The sequence below is a fragment of the Numida meleagris genome, chromosome 11 (genome assembly GCF_002078875.1).
Source record: "Numida meleagris isolate 19003 breed g44 Domestic line chromosome 11, NumMel1.0, whole genome shotgun sequence".
NCBI classification, from domain to species: domain Eukaryota; kingdom Metazoa; phylum Chordata; class Aves; order Galliformes; family Numididae; genus Numida; species Numida meleagris.
In genome coordinates this window covers 13,232,952-13,251,046 of record NC_034419.1, presented here as the reverse complement: position 1 = coordinate 13,251,046, position 18,095 = coordinate 13,232,952, and the positions used below count along the sequence as shown (strand labels likewise).

The 18,095-nt window shown below is 46.9% G+C and overlaps 1 protein-coding gene across 1 annotated transcript in view; it reads left to right on the top strand.

Annotated features, from left to right (window-relative positions):
* Nucleotides 1-18,095, top strand: part of CADPS (calcium dependent secretion activator) — a gene marked incomplete at its 5' end in the record, with an annotated part of 176,719 nt that overhangs the window by 49,449 nt on the left and 109,175 nt on the right. The window contains 3 exon segments of the mRNA XM_021409345.1: nucleotides 6,909-6,989; nucleotides 10,275-10,511; nucleotides 12,224-12,345. Of these exon segments, the coding sequence (XP_021265020.1) occupies nucleotides 6,909-6,989; nucleotides 10,275-10,511; nucleotides 12,224-12,345 (440 nt within the window).

The following is an 18,095-nucleotide window of genomic DNA, read 5'->3' as shown; positions in this document are numbered from 1 at the left end:
AGGGAGTTTGTCACCTTGCGTGCTGGATTACTTAATGAATTCTGTAACATTTACAAACAACAGAAGAACCCTACACTGACCAGCTTTTGCCCAGTGTAAAGCCATCTGGGCACGCGGCAGTTACGCTGCCAAACAACCTGGCCAAGAATTAAACCAATGTTAGACCTCTCCCGTTCTCAAATATCTAGTGAGTAACTGGAATTTTTCACTGGGTTGATGGATTTCTTTTGACTTTTCCCGAAGTTTTTGAAAATTGGTTTCAGCCAGAAACTCTGAAGCTTTCCTGCTTGAAATCTTGTTTCTGTTACTGTTTCTGATTAAAAATATTGTGCCCTAGGAGAAAATGCTGGCAAAGTAATAGATGCAGATTGTTGTTACTTGGATTAATGGAAGTTTTACATTGTACTAGAAACATTCAGCATTCTCTTGGGCTAAAGGACTGATTTTAGGAAGTCTGACTGGTCAGAGGAGAGGTAGCCTTGAGCATCATTGTTGCACAGCGGTGCAGGGATGTGTTGATATTTAATCACGTCATTCTTAAAACAGCTTGCAGAAGGCTGGTGCTGTCTTAAAAGCCTCTCCCCTTGGCAGCAACTGCGTCTGGATTCTTCTGTCCATGTTAACAGTCAAGGTCACAAGGGCCAAGTCGAAGAGAAACCCCTCATCACACGTTTCTTGCAACTTTGCTGCTGGTTTCAGGGAAGAGTTTTGGTGCAGTGGAAGGTGGTTTTAGGGACATCCTTCTCCTGTAGGAGCAAGGCGCAGCACTCAGATTTCTTTCTTTCTGGGTGGAAATCATTTGACATCTGTGGAGCTGACCCAGTGTGCTGGTTAGGGCTCAGACGGGTTGGAGTAAGGCTGCTGCCTGAGCACCCCTCTGGAGCATCCTTCCCAAACAAGCTGCAGGCATTCCCTTTGCTGTTAGATTGGTGCATCCAGCGGGTTTCAGAGAGGTTCCATCACAAAAATCTCTCTTTTTATTTTAATCCATTGTCCTGGAGAGGGTAAGTGAGGCTCAGCTGCTTTCTGACAATCCATTTTTTGGCTGCAATCCCTGAAAGAAGGGATTGCCTGTGTGCATCAAGTGACCCTCTCAGCAGTAAGAGCATGCGATGCGTCAGACAGACCAAGACATGGCCGTTGCAGAACCCTTCTAAGTAGGACCCAGTCCTGTAGCAACCACCCATCCCCACCGTGAGTTGGAAAAGGAAGGAAGATGGGCTCAGATCCACATTCTGGCTGCACTGGTGCCCAGCCCCTTCTAAGCAGCACCGATGTCGCTGACCCCAGAGGTGGGTACCAGCTGGGACACTGTCCTTACTCCCTTTCCCTCTCTCATTTCAAATCCCAAGGCAGCTGGCAGGCCTTGGGTTGCAATTTGCTGCGCAAAGGATTAGCATGTTGCCCAGGGTATTAGTGACGTAAGCTACGAGTCAATTTAACATCCTTCACGCTCCCAATTGAAAAGAGAGCGTGGCATCCCACCTGTGTGCAGGGAGGGAGCCTGCAGCCCCTCCTGCAGTTTGGTTGAGGTATCGGCCGAGCTGAGGGCTTCACAGCCCTTGAGGAGAAGAATATTTCCTCAGTTATCAGAATCATTCATGGGAAAGGATGCTACAGGTCAATTGTGACTGTGTTCTGCGTGCGGGTTTGTCCCGGCTCATGTCACTGTATCTGCCAGAGCAGTGGTTTTCTGTTAAGCAGCAGAAGGCCTCCGTGCACTGAATCACTTTGGGGCCATGTGTTCTTCAGCTGGAGCACTCCATGGTGCCAGACACCTCAGTTGCTAGTGAGCCTTGACTGATTGATTAATTATTAATTGAAGGGGACTTATGAATTTTTCAGCATTTTCTCTCGTTGTGCATTACAAAGCGAAGCCTCCTTTTCCTAGACAAAGATCTCTCCTAAAGCCCTACATCAAAGCCACGAAATTGTCACCCATATTGTGTTCTTGTTCAGCCTTCACATCCAGCATGTTTGCTTTGAAATACGTAATCTACCATTTGCTGAGCTACATAGCTCCTGGCGTGCCGAAAGATGAGGGCCCTGGGACTCCCTCTTGGTGGCTTTTGGCACCCGTAACCGTACATGACACAGTGATCTGGCCTCATTTCGGGTGGGTGAGTGGCCAGGCCAGTGTTCAAAGGGTTTCCAGGAGCTTGACACATGCTGTCACAGGGGAAGCATTTTGTTAAATCAGTGCGTTGGAAAATCAGTGCAACCACTGAGCTGGTTTTAGTTCATTACTTTATGAGGACGTCAGCTGTAGGTTCGGCTACTTGGTGTCAGTAACCTTCCCTTGTCTTGGCTGGGTGGGGTTCGACAAAATATGACTCTGCACTGTGACATGAGTGGGTCAGGAGCCTAGAAATCAAAATGGCTTTATTCCTCACACAGCACAAAGCATGTCCCCATGGCTCTGCATTTCCAGCACATTTAGAATATGTTTTTCCAGCACTGCACTGTGCCACATTACTGCAGCAGCGCATGGTGCAGGGGCATGGCTGCACTCATAGCCACGGTGAAACCTTCCTCAGGGGGAGAGGAATACCCTTCAACAAGCCCCAGTCATCGCCAATTGGTGACATTTGCTCCCCTGGCTGGGGAGCCGTGTTAGCATTAGCAGTGACTGGCAGGGAGGGATTACACCGGTAAATGGTCCCGGTGGTTTCTGGCTCCTCTCCTGTGGCTGATGACAATTATGCTGACAATACCTGTCACTGGCACGGCGCGTGCTGTAAATGCCAGGCTAATCGCTGCGTGCCATGCCTGCGTGTTGCTTCCTGTCGTTGTACATCCTTGTAGCGTGCGACAAAGTTATTTCCAACGGTGCCATTCACTGTGATGGCTTAAAACGCAGGAGCTTCACGGTGCTGAGAGCACGATAGGTTGATCTGCTCCCCCAGTGTCTGTAAAAATGAGGCATTGTGTTTAAATTGTGTGTGTCTTGGGGGGGGGAGAGCCCCGTCGATGCTTGGTGGCACAGCTCTGGGTGGTGCTGGGTTATGCTGCTGGCAGAGCTGTGACCTGAGAGCTGCGGTCCCCTTGGCTCAGCCTTTCCTCCACAGCATCACGCGCTGCAGCGAGCCCAGCGAAATGGCTCCGGGCATAGGGATGGATGAAGGAGGGAGCAGGGCAGCCCGGCATCGCTTTCGGAGCCAGGGCTGTGCTCGTAATTGTTGGGCTTTAAGCAGTGATAAACTGAAGCCCTAAGTGGGGCTTTAAATCTGTAGCGCTTTGCTCCAAAACCGCTGGAATTTAAAGTCTCCATTAAGGCTGTTAATGCCCTTGAATGCTCCTGGCTTTTTCTGAGGTGAGTGGAGGTGAGGCAGGGCTGTGCCTTTAAAAATCCCATGGTTCAGCCTGGGTAGCGCAGGGAGGTGTTTCCCAGAGGAACCAAACAATTTCAGCGTGGTCTGGGAGGAGTTTGTGCATCTTATTGCGAGTCTCAGGGCTTGGTTAGGTTGGTTTGTTTCCCTTCTCCTCCACCTTTGAAAGGAGCTGTGAGAATTCCTGCCATCCCTTGGGATACTACAAGGCAAAGCCCTGCAGCACGTTTGTTTCAGAGTGGAGGAAGACATGGGGTTCTCCTGCATGCAGGTGACTGGTTTTGCCAGGGATTGAATGCTGCATGCTCAAAGTCACATCATAGAATCATAGAACCATTAAGGTTGGAACAGACCTCTAACCCCAAACCATCCCCACCATGGCCACTAAACCACGTCCCCAAGTGCCGCATCTCCACCATGAAGATCTTCAACCTCTTTTCTTTCATATTATTAGCACTCGTTCAAATTTATTCGTGATTAGCAGTTTATATGCAAAAAAAAAAGGTATTTTGCAAGGTCTTTTCCTTGCAGTTGAACAGTCACCATGTGGTTTAAAGTAGGCATACGCCCCGTGATGCATTCAGTGACAGACGAGCTGCGATTCTGGAAGATTTTGGGCTCTGCTCAGAATCTAATCTGCATAATTTTATTTTATTTTTATTGTTTTACTTTAACAACTGTTACACCGACGTTGATAATCTCTGCAGGGCAAGCAGAGAGAACTAATGTCGTATGCGGGCAGACATACGAAAACATCTAATTTACCAGCAGGCAGTTGGGTAATGATCAGTTGAGAGTTGTAAATTATGTACGTCATCTATTTGTGGCATGCTGCTGAAGAAAAGCCCAGTGCATATGACAAATCATATATATCTTGAAATTTATAATACTTTTCCCATTTAATTGACTGGGGCAACCTTGTGATTTATTTCTTTGCTTTATTCGTAGCATACCCATAACATAGTCGTAATGCAGAACGAAACTAATTCAATTTCTCCTCGACTTTGTAAATCATTTACGTAGTTGGCTGTCAAGTATTTGAATATAAAGTGGGCATGCATATGGCAGGAAATAAATAGCTCGTTCCCTAGTTAAGAAGTCGGGTTGTAATGACATTAAGGTCTACGTCGCCTTCCTTGGCTGTTTGATATCGCTTAGATAGCGTGGATTACCTTCTCCCCTTACCTTATTTCACTCGCATAGTATGTTTTATGGGCACTGGCACTGCTCTCTTAATAGCCCTTTATAGTGTTATTGCTGTGTAAAACGTACGCGGTGTGCTTTGATGTCAGCAGGAGCAGTGACTGAGCCACAGGAGCGTGCAGGGACTGCAGCCTCACCCCGCTCCTTGCACAACAAGTGGGAGACATTCTGTTGGCTGTCACGGGCTCTCGCTGAGCTTCTTTGTCATCACTTTCCGTCAGATGAGTTCTTGCTGTGGAGCTGTTTTGCAGAGTCATTGAAAATACAGCCTGGTAATACTCTTTGTTTCCTTGAAGTCTGGGTTACCAGCTTGGCAGCCCATAGCTCTGGTGAGGAGCGCCGTGCCCACCCGGCCACCACTGCGGGGTGCCAGGCATGTTTGTTGCCTCCTGACAAGAGTGATCTTCTGCAGCCTGATCTCCCCACAACATGGTTTCTGACACCTGTAGCATCACTGGAAAACCTCTGCAAAATCAAGATAGTGCAGAAAGTGTGAGACAGTTTGCTGGCTCATTACCGTACTGCAAAAACATCTCTCCTCCAGAGCAGCATCCTTGGTTTCTAAATTTGGTATCTGAGCTATATTGGGTGATGTGTGATTAGCCTCAATTACTGCAGCTCAGATGGAATTCAAGTAATGCCCCCTTTTTTAGAGCTGCAAAGATGTGGAAGTCTGGAATTGTGCATTTCCTCCCTTTGATTGAGCAGCTCATCACATCGCTGATGTGCGAGCACCAGTGGCGTGATGCTTTTGTTTAAGAGAGGATTAGTGAGGGAACTGTGCTGTGTAGTTCATGGCTCATACTGGTTTGGGGATCAGGACTATAGGGGTGAAAACAGCAGGTTGTGAAGGGTGTACGGTGCAGTTGCAGTGACTGAAATCGAGGTGGCCATGACAGAGATCATTGAAGCAACAGTGGAATTTGGATCAGGGTCCTAAACCATGTCGTTTTCCTGCTTTAATTAAAGCTGTAACGGAGGCTTTCAAAATCTAATCAAGAATATATTTTCCCTCAATGTCAGCCATAATGTATGTCATCTCTTTGGAAAATCTGCACTGAAGCAATCCACAGCTATCCTCCTGCATCTATGCAGGCGTGAGCATGTCTGCAAGAGGACACAGGTTACATGGGCAGATGCTGATTTGGGGGAAAGCAAGATATTTCAGCACACTTGGGAAGCTTTGACAGAATTGCTCGTAACTCATCAGCCTGAGAACTGAAACTTTTGTCATTGCCACGGCTGTAACTTTCCAGACTGCACTGCACCAGCCCCGCTCTGTTCTGTAAAGCAGTTTGTCTCCGGAGGAGGATAAAACACAGGGAGGTGGCGAGAGCAGCCCCAAGCCAGCATATAAACCTCATTTATGTGTGGCTGTCATGGCAGAGCTAACGTGCTGCAGCTGGTGGCAATGCTGTTTGCTGGTGGCCAGAAGGGTCAGCCCTTGAAGCCTATGGCTGGTTAAGGCACAAATCGGGAGGTCGCTGTCTATAGGCAGTATTTCAAAAAGGGGCAAAGATGGGCTCGAGGCTTTCAGAAAGCGATTTGTGGGTGCTAACCTTGGATTCTTGAGTTGCTCGTCTCCTCCAGAAAAACAGGAGAACACTTGGAGGAGGGAGCCAGCCCTCCCCTGTGGGGTCACATTTACAAGAAGGGGTGAACAAAAATGGTGATGTTTTGCACCAGGCTGAGCTTGGTTTTGGAGCTTATAGGCAGAGCAGCCCCACTGCCAGCCATCCCAGCATGTTACTAGCCTTGTACTGTGGCCAAAATGACTCTGAAGGGTTCTGGAGAGTGGTTGGAGTAGAAAGCTGCTATAAAATTGCTGCTTCATTAAGGCGGCTTTTGATTTTTTTGGTGTCTGAGTTTGATTTTGTGCTTTTTTGTTGTTCTGTGATTTGTATTGCGTATTCCCACTAAAAATAACATATCTACCTCTGAGTCCTACCAATGGAAAACTGCATGCTGCAGTCACCTGTGTCTTGCTCATGCACTGTAACTGTTTCCTTAATTGGCAGAAACGACTTTTTATCTTCAGAAGACATTTGAGGGCCAGGCAGGTGCTGAAACCTGAACCCCAGGGCTATGGGTAGCGTTGTGGGGATGCTCTCTGTTGAAGGCCGCAGTTTTTTCCTGAGTGCCGAGCAGAAGCAGGAGGGAGTTCGGTTGGTGATGGGGCTTTGTGTGCAGAGGGCTGTGCAGGCATCTAACACAGCTCAGGTCAGCACATTCCTCTGCTCTTGTCCCTCTTGGGACCCTGTGAACATGATGCACATACTGCTGGTGGTCAGCCTGAAAAACTGAACGGCTTCTGAAGGTTTTGCATCGGTTGGCTTCTAACCTTGATTTGTTTTATTTTTGTTTGGTTTTATGTAGCTGGATAACCCGGATGAGCAAGCAGCACAGATCAGACGTGAGTTGGATGGACGTCTTCAAATGGCAGAGCAAATCGCCAAGGTAAAAAAAAAAAAAATTAAAAAAAACATCTTCTGCACTAACAAGCATGTGAGTAGTTTGTTACTCTTTCCAGGTATTGTACTTCCCTCACATATTTCTTCTCAGTAATCACCTGTAAAAAATGAGCAGTTCTTCTGCTATGAAAAAAGCGACTATTGCAGATGCTGTTGCAATGTGATTTTCCTGGAATGTCCCTAATGAGCTGAGAATGGTTTAGGTGCTTTCGAAATATTCAGGTGCGTTATGAGTCCTCAGAATTGGGGAAGAAAACGTCCTGAACTGCTGCAGCTAGATTTGCATGTGTACATCTGAACCCTCTTTTTCAAACTTCCTGCTGGGCAGTAAGGTATAGCATGTAACAGGAAGCCAGGAATTACCCTAAAGAGTTTGTGCAGTACACTGGGCTGCTGGGAGCCACAGTTCCCTGCCTGTAGGTACATTCTGCCTCAGTAAAGGTACTGCATATTTGCTGTCTCAAACGTGTTCACATTTGGCATGAGAACAGAGAGGCCAGCATTGCACCCTTGTGGGCATCGCTGCCATCTAGAGCAGCAGACGTGGGAGCTCAAAACAGTTTTTGTAACCACACACTCAGCAAAGTGCTCCAGGGACCCTTCTGTAAGGAGACATCTCCCTAGGAACAAATCACACCTCACTCAGTGCAGATTTATTTGGCCTCCTGCTGACCACATGTGGAAAGAAATTCTGGACCCTGTTGACATCAGCACAGCCAAGATTTTATCCTCGCTTCTGATCAGATGCTCTAAGTCATAGATAAAGCCCTAATGGGGCTGAAGACTTTGGGCATGATCTGTCTGGCTTCTTGATAGTCAGGGAGCTACTACCAGATGGAAAACATAACGGTCTAATCAGAGAGACTTAGCTCAGGCTGGGGACCTGCTTCCCTCCCTGTGTGCACAAGGAGCTGTGCCTGAGTGCTGAGGCTTTTGTGAGAAAGGTAATATCAGAAGCAAACTGACTGCAGCTCCTTTCCTTTGTTCAGCACTTGGCCTTCTGCCATCTTATTTTCAAGACAATCTACAATATCTTTTCTCTGCAGTGAAAGGTAGGCCCCTGCTCTGAGATGGGTAGCCAGGCACTGGGTACCAGATTGAGGCTGTCTGGTTTCGTTGCTTCGTTTTCTCTTTATGGCATGTGCATAGTTCAGCAGCAGCCAGCAGAGGCTGCAGCTTCACGAGTTATTTTTGCAAACAACGATCTGCCTTTTCCACTCACCCCCAAGGAGACTGCAAACAAGCCGTGCCGCTGCTGGACCTGCGAGAGACAGTCACACCAAGGTCCCAAACACAAGCTGACATTTCCCAGTGCAGAATTCAACCTTCAAACACAGCAGTGCAGCTTGGAGGGATGTTAGCGGTAAACATGACTTACCTATTATCCATTTGGCAGGTATTGATATTTAAACTCGTTCATACGGCTGCTGGAGGCCCTCTCTCCAGAATGTCAGATCCCACCAGCACCTGTCTGCAGGAATCCTTATTCTTTCAGGCCCACGAATGCTGCCTTTTAGAGGCATCCAAACGACCTTTTGAGTCCTTCTCTGTGTCCTCCTCTCTGGGCAGGGCTGCTTTCCCTGTAGCACAGAGTAGGCTCACAATTCAATTCTGCGAGAGGACAGTGTTTCCAATTTTATCTCCACTTTGCAGCTTTTAACACAGTTTTGCTGCACAGGGAGACTTGCAAGTGCTCATTGAACCAACACCATGCTAAAGGCAAGTTAACTCCTCGTTAAGAGGACATTTATAGGTAGAGGCAACAAAGGCAGTGAATTCTAAAAGGACCTGATATCATGGCGCTGCAGGACCACGCTGGGTAACTTGGGACTGCAGCTGCATCTCTGCGTTTCCATCATCACACCCAATCCCAATGAAACTGTTACGCGTCACTTCAAGCTACCTGCTTTTAGCCTTAGTATGAGAAGCTGCTGGTGGCACACAGTGAACTGTCTCAGTCTTTACTGTATTTGTAAAGAGGTTTTGGGGACAGTGCCAAAGTTGAGTGCCTGGAGAGAGTGGTAGCAGCAGGGTGAAAAAGCAATAATGTTTGAACATCGTTGCTTCAGCAGCAGTTCTCAACTGAAGCGGTTATGTTTTTTTTTCTTCCTCTAGGGGTGGCTTGCAACTTTTGTAATGCCTATGCAGTAACACAGACTGATTAGGTAGTTTATCTTACACCAGCTCTAATTTAGTTGAGAGAATTGCTTCCCAAGATTGAGACATGAAACAGAAGACTGCATGGTGTAAATGCAGCCATAAGCCGTGCTTGTAATGGGTAAGCTGTTGAGTGCAGTGGAGTATTTTTTTTCAGCAGCCTTGTGACAGTCTTGTAGAATGAACGTGACCTTGTTTTCTTTTCTAGCATACATTTTACAAACTGCTTTTTATTATGTTATGAATTGCCACTGAGAAGACGCTTTGCACGTCAGCTTCAAGTTCTCTGGCTGCAGATGCTGCTTTGCTGTCATACACCCCGTACACTCTTGCTGTGAGATGTTCAAAGCCTGAGCACATTCAGGGAATGGGCAGGCTTGTCTGAAGATGTAGGGCGTAGACCAGGGGTCCTAACAGAAATGGAGCATGGGCAGCAGTTCAAATCAGAGAACGTGCTCCGGGGAACATCACATTTTGCTCTCAGTGTCACATCAGTTCTAATGATCCTGTTAATAGCAGGCAGCATGAGAGGATCTCTCCTGATGTCCCCAGGAACCGCAGGCAGAGAACTTCTAGCATCAGGGTTGTCTCAGAAGGAGGCACTGCCACTGTCTAGTGAAGAGGGTGTTTTACCCCTCCTTGCAGTTGGGACCAAGCAGTCCTGCCCACACATTGCTGGTTTCTCCTCCCTGGGCTCCCTTCACAGCTAGGTCTCAGAAGTGTTTTTTCAGCTGGCATGTCTGAGAGATTGGGAAAAAAAGTCCTGAAATGTCAGCATGCTTTGACTCATTAGTAAATTGCTGTCAGTCGCAAAGTTCAGCCGGGATCTGACCTGGTGTTTCTGTAATTGGGAATTAATACATATGAAGGAAGCCATTTGCAGACAGGAAACAAATGAAGTGCAAGTGCATGCAAGAAACAGCAAAGTTGGATAGGAACCAAGTAGTAATTCTATGGGAAGCTAACGATAATGGTTCTGTATTACACAGGGGGAAGCTGTAATTTGTCATCTGGTTGGTGGGCGTTCCCACCTCTCTGCAGATGCTCCTGAGGGATTCTCCCAGTGCTGATTGTCACCACAATTCATTCTGTTGCTTTTGTTTTTGAATCTAAGGAGCGCAAGTTTCCCAAGTTTGTGTCCAAAGAAATGGAAAACATGTACATCGAGGAGCTGAAGTCATCTGTCAATCTCCTGATGGCCAACTTAGAGAGCATGCCTGTGTCTAAAGGAGGCTCCGAGTTCAAGCTACAGAAGCTGAAGCGTAGTCACAACACCTCAATAATTGACATGGGAGAAGAAAACGAGAACCAGCTGTCCAAGTCAGACGTTGTGTTGTCGTTCTCCCTGGAGGTGAGCTTCACACTGTGTTCCAGCAGGCAAAACTGGTGGAACAGAAATTTCAGCAGCCAACTTCTGCAGAGTTCAGGCTTAACAGGTGCAGAGAGATCAGTAGGAGTCGTCTTCTGATCTCCATGAGGAACAGTTCCCCTCTGAGTTACCAGAAGCTTTGCCTGTAGTCAGATACTGTCCTTTCTGGTTTCTCATCATCTTGCTGGAAAAAGCTGTAAGGTAAACCATCTGGAATTTCCTGTTGATGCATATCCAATGGCTCAGAAATCTGCCTGTTATATCTGACTTCTTCATAAGGCCTGTTTCTGACTGTGCAGCAGTAACCTCAAGCAAAACACATCTCCCTGTATTGTTTCTAAAACCACTGCAATAAATGCAAGGATTGATTGGGCCTGTATGTTTCACGTGCCCCCTGAGATGCGCACAGTAGCCTGGCTACTGCACAGTTTGTTTTCTGCAGCACTAAGGGAGAAAAACCAGGACTTCAGGCTGACAAGTCTGCCTGCATAATGCTACAGAGGTTCCTCGTTGGCAGTTCTAGTTCCCAATTTTCTGAAACACACTGTAAATGTCAGTGTTTAATTATTGCCAGTTAGAGGTGCCACTATTTCCCTGCAAGCCTTGCTTCCTCTTTGGAAAATCATTAAAAATTGCTGAGTTTTGAATGCACCCAGCAGATTGGCAGGCAGTTTGTGTGGAAATACTGTGGTTTGCTGGCTTGCCGTTTGCTTTATGTTGAGCTCTGAGTTTCTGCTGTGGGTCGAGGCATTGGTCTATACAGCCTGGGGGAAGGCAGGGTGCTGCAGGGACCCACGGTTACCTCCGACATAAGCTGTCTCTGTCCTGAAAGCAGTGCTGCTGTAGGGCTGTTTTCAGCTGTGTCAGTTGTTCTGTGCAAATATATTTGTGGTCTAAGCAAGCGTTTACTCCATGGAATTATCAGCATCTTAGATGCACCAATACGGAGTTGTTAGTTGTCAGTGGGTTTATGTTACATTGTCAAAACAAGTACTAGGATGGGGTCAAAAACATAAGATGCAGAAAAATAAGAAAATCCTACTTTTGTGTAGTTTCCTGTTTATTTCTCTCCCTAAGGAGTCTCTTGTTCAATACACTGTGCTAATGTACAGTGCTCATTGTTGAGTCTCAGAGTTTAACTCGTTAGAGGTCTGAAACTATCTCTATAATATTCAGTTCAGTCTTTCTTAAAATAGGGCTGTGAACCCAGAGACAGTGCCTTCAGTGGCAGCATCAAATAAAGCCTGACTTCTGAGTGTTACTGTACAGAGGAGCAGGGAACTATCACAAAGCCCTGGACCTCTCTGTCGGAAAAGCCTGTGTAACCCGTATAGCTATTAGAAGACTCATCCTTACAATGGGATGTCGAAAACGCTTTGCTCCAGCTGAACCCTTCCACTGGGAAGCAGGAGCTGAGTGAAGCACTGACTTCAGGAGGTGGCAGGTCTGCTTGCTGCTGAATGCACCGAACTCTTGCTCAGCAGAGGGTCCACAGGGCTCTGTGTGCAGAGCCAGAGCAGGCCCGCCAATCTCCTCACAGGCCTCCCTGGTGCCCTGGTCCCTGCTCAGCCTGGGCAGTCCCTGCCTGCCCAGCAGCAGGGGAGGCCCCCAGCTCTGCCTGACCCATGGGATCAGGAGCCACAGTGGGGTCTGAAGGAGGATTCTCCTCTCACACCCCCTTCCTTTGCCCACAGGTCGTCATCATGGAGGTGCAGGGTCTGAAGTCCTTGGCCCCCAACCGCATCGTGTACTGCACCATGGAAGTGGAAGGTGGCGAGAAACTGCAGACTGACCAGGCTGAAGCTTCAAAGCCAACGTGAGTCTTGCTTTTCATTTCATGTATGCAGAGCATCACTGTGCAACTAAGAATGGCACATAAACCCTGACTGAAGGAAAAAAAGTGTTAATGACAGACTTACGTCTCCTTGTAGCATATAACTTGGTGCCTGTACGTAAGTACTTTGCTAAATAGGGCTGGAGTTAAGCAGGTGCTTAGATAAATAAATAGATAAATAGGAAGGGAAACAGCAGCCACAGCTGAAGGTGGGACAGAAGAGTAGGGGAAGGCTTCAACTTGCTTGGTTAAAGTTGTGTCTGAGGCTCCGGTGCCCAAGTTAATTTCAAGGGCAGAGTTTTGTTCTGTCCTCTTTGACCCGAACCCCACACACTCCACCCCAGCCCTGAACTTTGCTTTTCCCATCTTCTCCAGATGTTGTATTAGCCTGCAAGTAGTAATCAATCTTTGTTAATTTGGAAGGAGAAAATGATGAATGGCTTGTTTCCTTTCTGATCCATTACATTAGTGACTTGAAACGCTGTTCATATGGCTCTGAGACTGTTTTCCTCTTGTTCACGGCAGAGATTTCACTCTTTAGTGACATTTTGAGTGCAGATCATTGTATAATTTCCAAGATGAAATGAAGCTCTTCCAGAGATGCCAGGTGGTGCAGGAGGGGCTGCTGTTGGAATCTTCCCTCTCTGACCCCATATCCCATTTCCCCTGAGGGACCAATCCCCAGTGGCATTTCACCAGGAGCTTTCAAAGCTCATGGAAGTCAGCTTGGAACCAGCTGGAACCATGCAGTTGCATCACATGCAAATGCACAAGCACTGCAGGCAGATGGTTCGAGACCAATGCTCTTGTGGAGGTGTCAGCTAACATCTTTCATCAGCCGCCATCCTCCTGCGGAGGCACAGAAAATGCTGATGCTTTGTGCCCTGCACTGTACCAGAAGAACAGGAATCTGCAGTAAGTGATTTGAACACAATATTCCCAATCAGGGGAAGTGCTGCAGCCTGGCTTACTTTTTGAAACGCATTAAAATCTGCTTCAGAAAAGGAAGTAGGAGAGCTGTATGTGGAAGAAAATCTCCATAAGAACCTGCAGTTATCACTATTTTAGGTATTCTTGTTGCTTCAATGGGGAAACTTGAGCTCTATTTGGGGGAAATTACTGTTACCCGTATTGAATAGCAGACGTTTGCTGGGTTACATGTGCTTTTTTATCTTGGTCCGTTCATTCTGCTGTTGCTCAAAGAATCTGTCCTTCCTTATGCAAGCCTTCTTGCTGTCAGCAATAGGTCCTTTTATACAAGTGTTGTTTTGGAAATAAGGGATGCAGGAGTGAGCTCTTTAATTGAATGGGTCTTTTTATCGTAATGAAATGTACAGTGTCTGGGCAGAAAGCCATCAGCCCTCAGGAACACGCAGCCAACACTGAGTGCTACGGCATGGTATGAGTTATATAAGTCTACCACCCTCATCCTCTCTCTGTGCTGACTTCCTACAGAGGTGTGAGACAGGTTTGGAGTCTTATGCATTGCTCCACCACTTTGGCCATTATATATGAAAAAGCCTTTTAAGGGCTTGGCAGTTCCATTCTTTGAGGGTCCTGGGACTCACTTCCAAAACCAAAGGCCACCCAAGCCAAGACTCTAAAGTGACGTTCCACAGAAACCAGAGACCATCACAGAAAACATTTCCTTTTTCCTTCTGTGTGTTAGAAGCACATTATTCACCTTGCTTTCTCAGGCAGGGAACACCAAAGCTGAGTGAAAGCAGTTTACTGCACTTACCTTCTCCTCTTTAGACAAGAAGAAAAGAGAGGATGAACCAGATGTGACGTGTTTGTCATTTTGCTTAATACGCGACTTGAATGCCCTCAGGTATTCCGGTGATGCAGGCAGTGATAGGAACTGCTCAGAAAAGTCCTTGGCGTGTTTTGTCTGCTGTGTTGCAGACAAAAGATCTGTGCTAAGCCAAAACAGACTTCTGAAGTGTCCCTCAGATGCCAACATCACTTTCACTGGGGTCATTCACACCGCATCTGCTCATGTACCTTTTATCATAAGAAAAACACTCATTGGTGAAGGAACTAGATCAGGCAGAGCATGCTGAGCTGCCCCCAGGGAGCTTGCTCCCCAAAGTGTTCCCCAAACCTGAAGTTTTTGTGTGTTTTTGCATTGGCTGCTGCCTGGCCTGGGTGCTGTGGGGCAACTTTGGGGGATATTGAGCATCGCTAGTAGAAAAGTGTGAGTATTGAAGCAGGGGAGTTTACCCCTGTACATCCCAAAACATCTGTATCCCACAGGCTCAAAAAATGAGAATGCAGCTTAAGTATCTGTGGGCAGATAAACGCTGAATACAGTTCTGAAAACAGGCAGCATTGTCTCGGATTAAATTGCAACTCTTTTGACTGAGCAGTTTTTGAGAATCAGATGTTCAAAAGCATCTTAATGACTTTGGAGCCTGAATCCTGTTAGTGGAGCCTGGAGGAGGCAGGGTGAGCAGTGGGGTGTACCAGACAGTGGGCTGGGTCGTGCATGAGGGGTTCAGCTCTCAGGATGGCGGTAAATACTTGTCCTTTTTTCTTCTTAGGCTCCATGTTGGATCCCTGACATTTGAAGCACAATCCCCTCATGTAAGGATTATCTGTCTCAGCACGGGTACTGAAGATGGCACAGTTCTAGAGAAAGGCAGACCCGAAATAGCAAGGGTTATTTCAGATCAGGCTTGCAGTGTATTATTAGTAGCGCTTTTAATAAGTTGTGTAAGAAAAAGCTTTTGTGTTGTGCCCTAGCCCACAAATGCCTCTACATAATATCCCAAATCCCAGTCCAAGCAGGATTTTATTGCTTTTTGCGCGGGAACAGTATTCTTGTAGGCCTTGGAGGGTTTTATTTCCCTGCCAGTTATCTTGATATCTGCTCTCTGCAAAATTCAGAGGGTGAAGTGGCTTCTGCGCATCTCCAGCAGCGCCCTGCCAGGAGATGCTTGCCTGATGTTGCTGTTTGCATGGCTGGAGAACAAGGTGGTCAACGAGTCTGGGAGCAGCACAAAAGGTCCGGTGACAGCACCCCCATCCTACAGTCTCCAAAAAGGCTGTGAGATACATTTAAATGTTGACCTGTGCCTGTAGCAGTGCTCATGGGCTGTATCAGTGATTCACCTTCTCATAACACCGCAATTCTTTGACATGAGCAGAACAAAAGGAAGGAAGGAGACCTAAACAACAAGCTCCTACGTGCCTTGTAAGTAAATGCTGTATATCCACCTGGACATATTTTAGCATGAAGATGAGTCTCATTCTCCCCTTTTTTACAGTGGTGAAAATCAGTTTTACCTGCACTGAGCTCAGATGAACTATCAGGATTAAAAGCAGTAAGCAACTGATTGGGGGAGAGCGTAGCCAACTCATCTGTGCATGGGGTAGTACTGGAGTGAAAGACACTCAGCTCTCACCTGTTTCCACATCAGGTCTTATGTTGCTCATTACAATCAAGGGCTTCATGCCCTCTCCAGAAACTCACTTTTGATTGAGCAGTGTCTTTGGTAAACTTTTAAACCTCTCTATCTCTGCCCCTTCCATTCCCTTAGACGTTGTGCCCTGCTTTATCCTTGTCATTGCTCCTCATGCTGCTCCCTGGTTGACTTTCAGGGTACTCTGATGGGTTGGTTGCTTATCTCAGCTCTAACAGGCTGCCCTTGTTCGGGTCCCCAAACCAAACCTCTCTCCAAGCTTATCACCTGACAAGGGTCTTAGCTTCAGATCGGTACGCAGCGTGCTACTGACCATGAGCCCAACAGATCTGCACCACATCCTCCCGCAGTGCCCTGTGAGGGTCACCTCCTGGGAGACGGGCAGCAAAGTGAGAAATCCTGCAGGAGGAGCAGCCGCAGAGCAGGGATGTCCTCTCTCTTTGCAGCAGGGGAAAGTCTGCTCTTTTCATTTGGGAAACCCCTGCCTCAGACCCTGCAGTTTGTAGTGATGCTCAGTGGCTTTGCATGGAGCAGGAGCGTGCTAAGAGCATTTTGTTGCAGTCAGTGTTTTGTTGGCACAGTTAGCTGGGAGATGCTGCGAGCATTCCCCAGGGTAAAATAGCAAAGGTCCTTTTGAGATGAGCTCACGTGTATAAATTACAAGTAAATACTCCATATACTGTAGAACAAATTTAAATCCTCTAAACTTATAAAGGGGTTTATACTAACATGAGCAGAAGCAGCGTAGCCCCTAGTTCCCATTGTGTATCCCCAGCACAGCTGGTGGATACAGTGGGTGCCTGGTGGTGCCTTTACAGCGGATGCAGCTCATGATAAAAAGCAAAGCAAGTGGAAATTTTAGAAGGAGGCTTTTTTTTTTTCCCTTCTTTGGATTTGCTTCAGCATAACAATAAGCTGCCTTAATTACCCAGACTGATTGGCTTCCCTTTCCTCTTGCATGGTTTTGATTCACAGCTGTGCAGATGTTTACATCTCCTTTTCCTCAGGAAACCTGCAGGAGCCTTATGAATGTGTAAGAGCAGGTGATGGAGCCCTGGGTACTGCTAACATGAGACTCCAGCACCTCTGAGATACCCCATGGCTGAGGCTCTGAGCAGTTCCAGCCTGCCCCAAGGGGAAAGGTCTTCCCAGAGAGATCTGCAGCTCTTCTGAATCCTCTGCTGAGGTCTTTTGAAGGCAACAAAGGGATGTTTGTCACCATGTGGGAAGTGCTAAAGGTTTTATTCCTGCTCATGTCTCCATCCTCACAGCACCAGCTGCACGTGTGGCAGGCGTGCAGTTGGCCTCCATGCATTAGTCTTGGTTATTTTTTGTTGTTGTTCATTTTGGGGCAGCAAGGGAAGTCATTCACACACCAGGCATTCTGCCCATAAAACGTCTCTCTTCCATGGCTGTTATCTGCAAAGTGAACTCATATGCGGTCCCACTGCTCTCCAGTACTATCGATAACTGTTACACTAGAAACGGTGTTGAAGAATAATGAAATCTTGTTTCAATAGACTTGGCTCTTGTAGTTGTTCCTGTAGACTTACCTCTGATATCAAGTAAATGCAAGCTCTGGCTGTGTTTTTCCTGACCTTTGGAGTGTACGTAGCATTGCTCTTGCATGGATTTTTTGGTGTCTAGTAAGGGTTGAGCTCCTGCACCTTTCTTTCACTCTCTTTTCTAGCCAGCTGTCTGAATTCTTGAGTGTTCCTATGCATTTGGGAATTATGTATTCCTGTGATAGCGCATGCATTCAAATTTAAGTAGTCCAGAAGGTGTGATGATGCCCAAGGCAATTTTCATCTACACCCGTCTGCTGCATCACTCCCATGCATGCAACCGATGTTAAGATGGGCTAGCAAAGACCAAAAGGACATGGAAATGAGACGAGGATCCAGCGTGCTAAAATAGTTGCTAAATTAAGAAGAGAGCTGCATAACAAAAGTCCTGGGGTACATTCAGTCTTCTTATTTAATATCCACGATTGGTGTTTAAAAAAAAAACACTGAGCCATGCCTTCATCCAAGTTCTGCACGTCACCCGACAAGTGCAAGGCAGGGGATCAGACATGAAAAGTGCCAAGTTGTTGGTTTATTTATCAAGTGCTGTGTACAAGTAGAGCACATTATTATTTAATGAAGGGTACTGCTATTGCTGTTGCAGAGTGTTGTAGGGAGATACAGAGCATGCTTTAAAGAATAGCTTTAAAGAGGTGCTATTCTGCTCACTCCTGCCTGGACAGAGCTCTGGATGAGGGAATGGTTTAATGGAATGCCCAACCTTGACTGTCGTTTCTCAGCA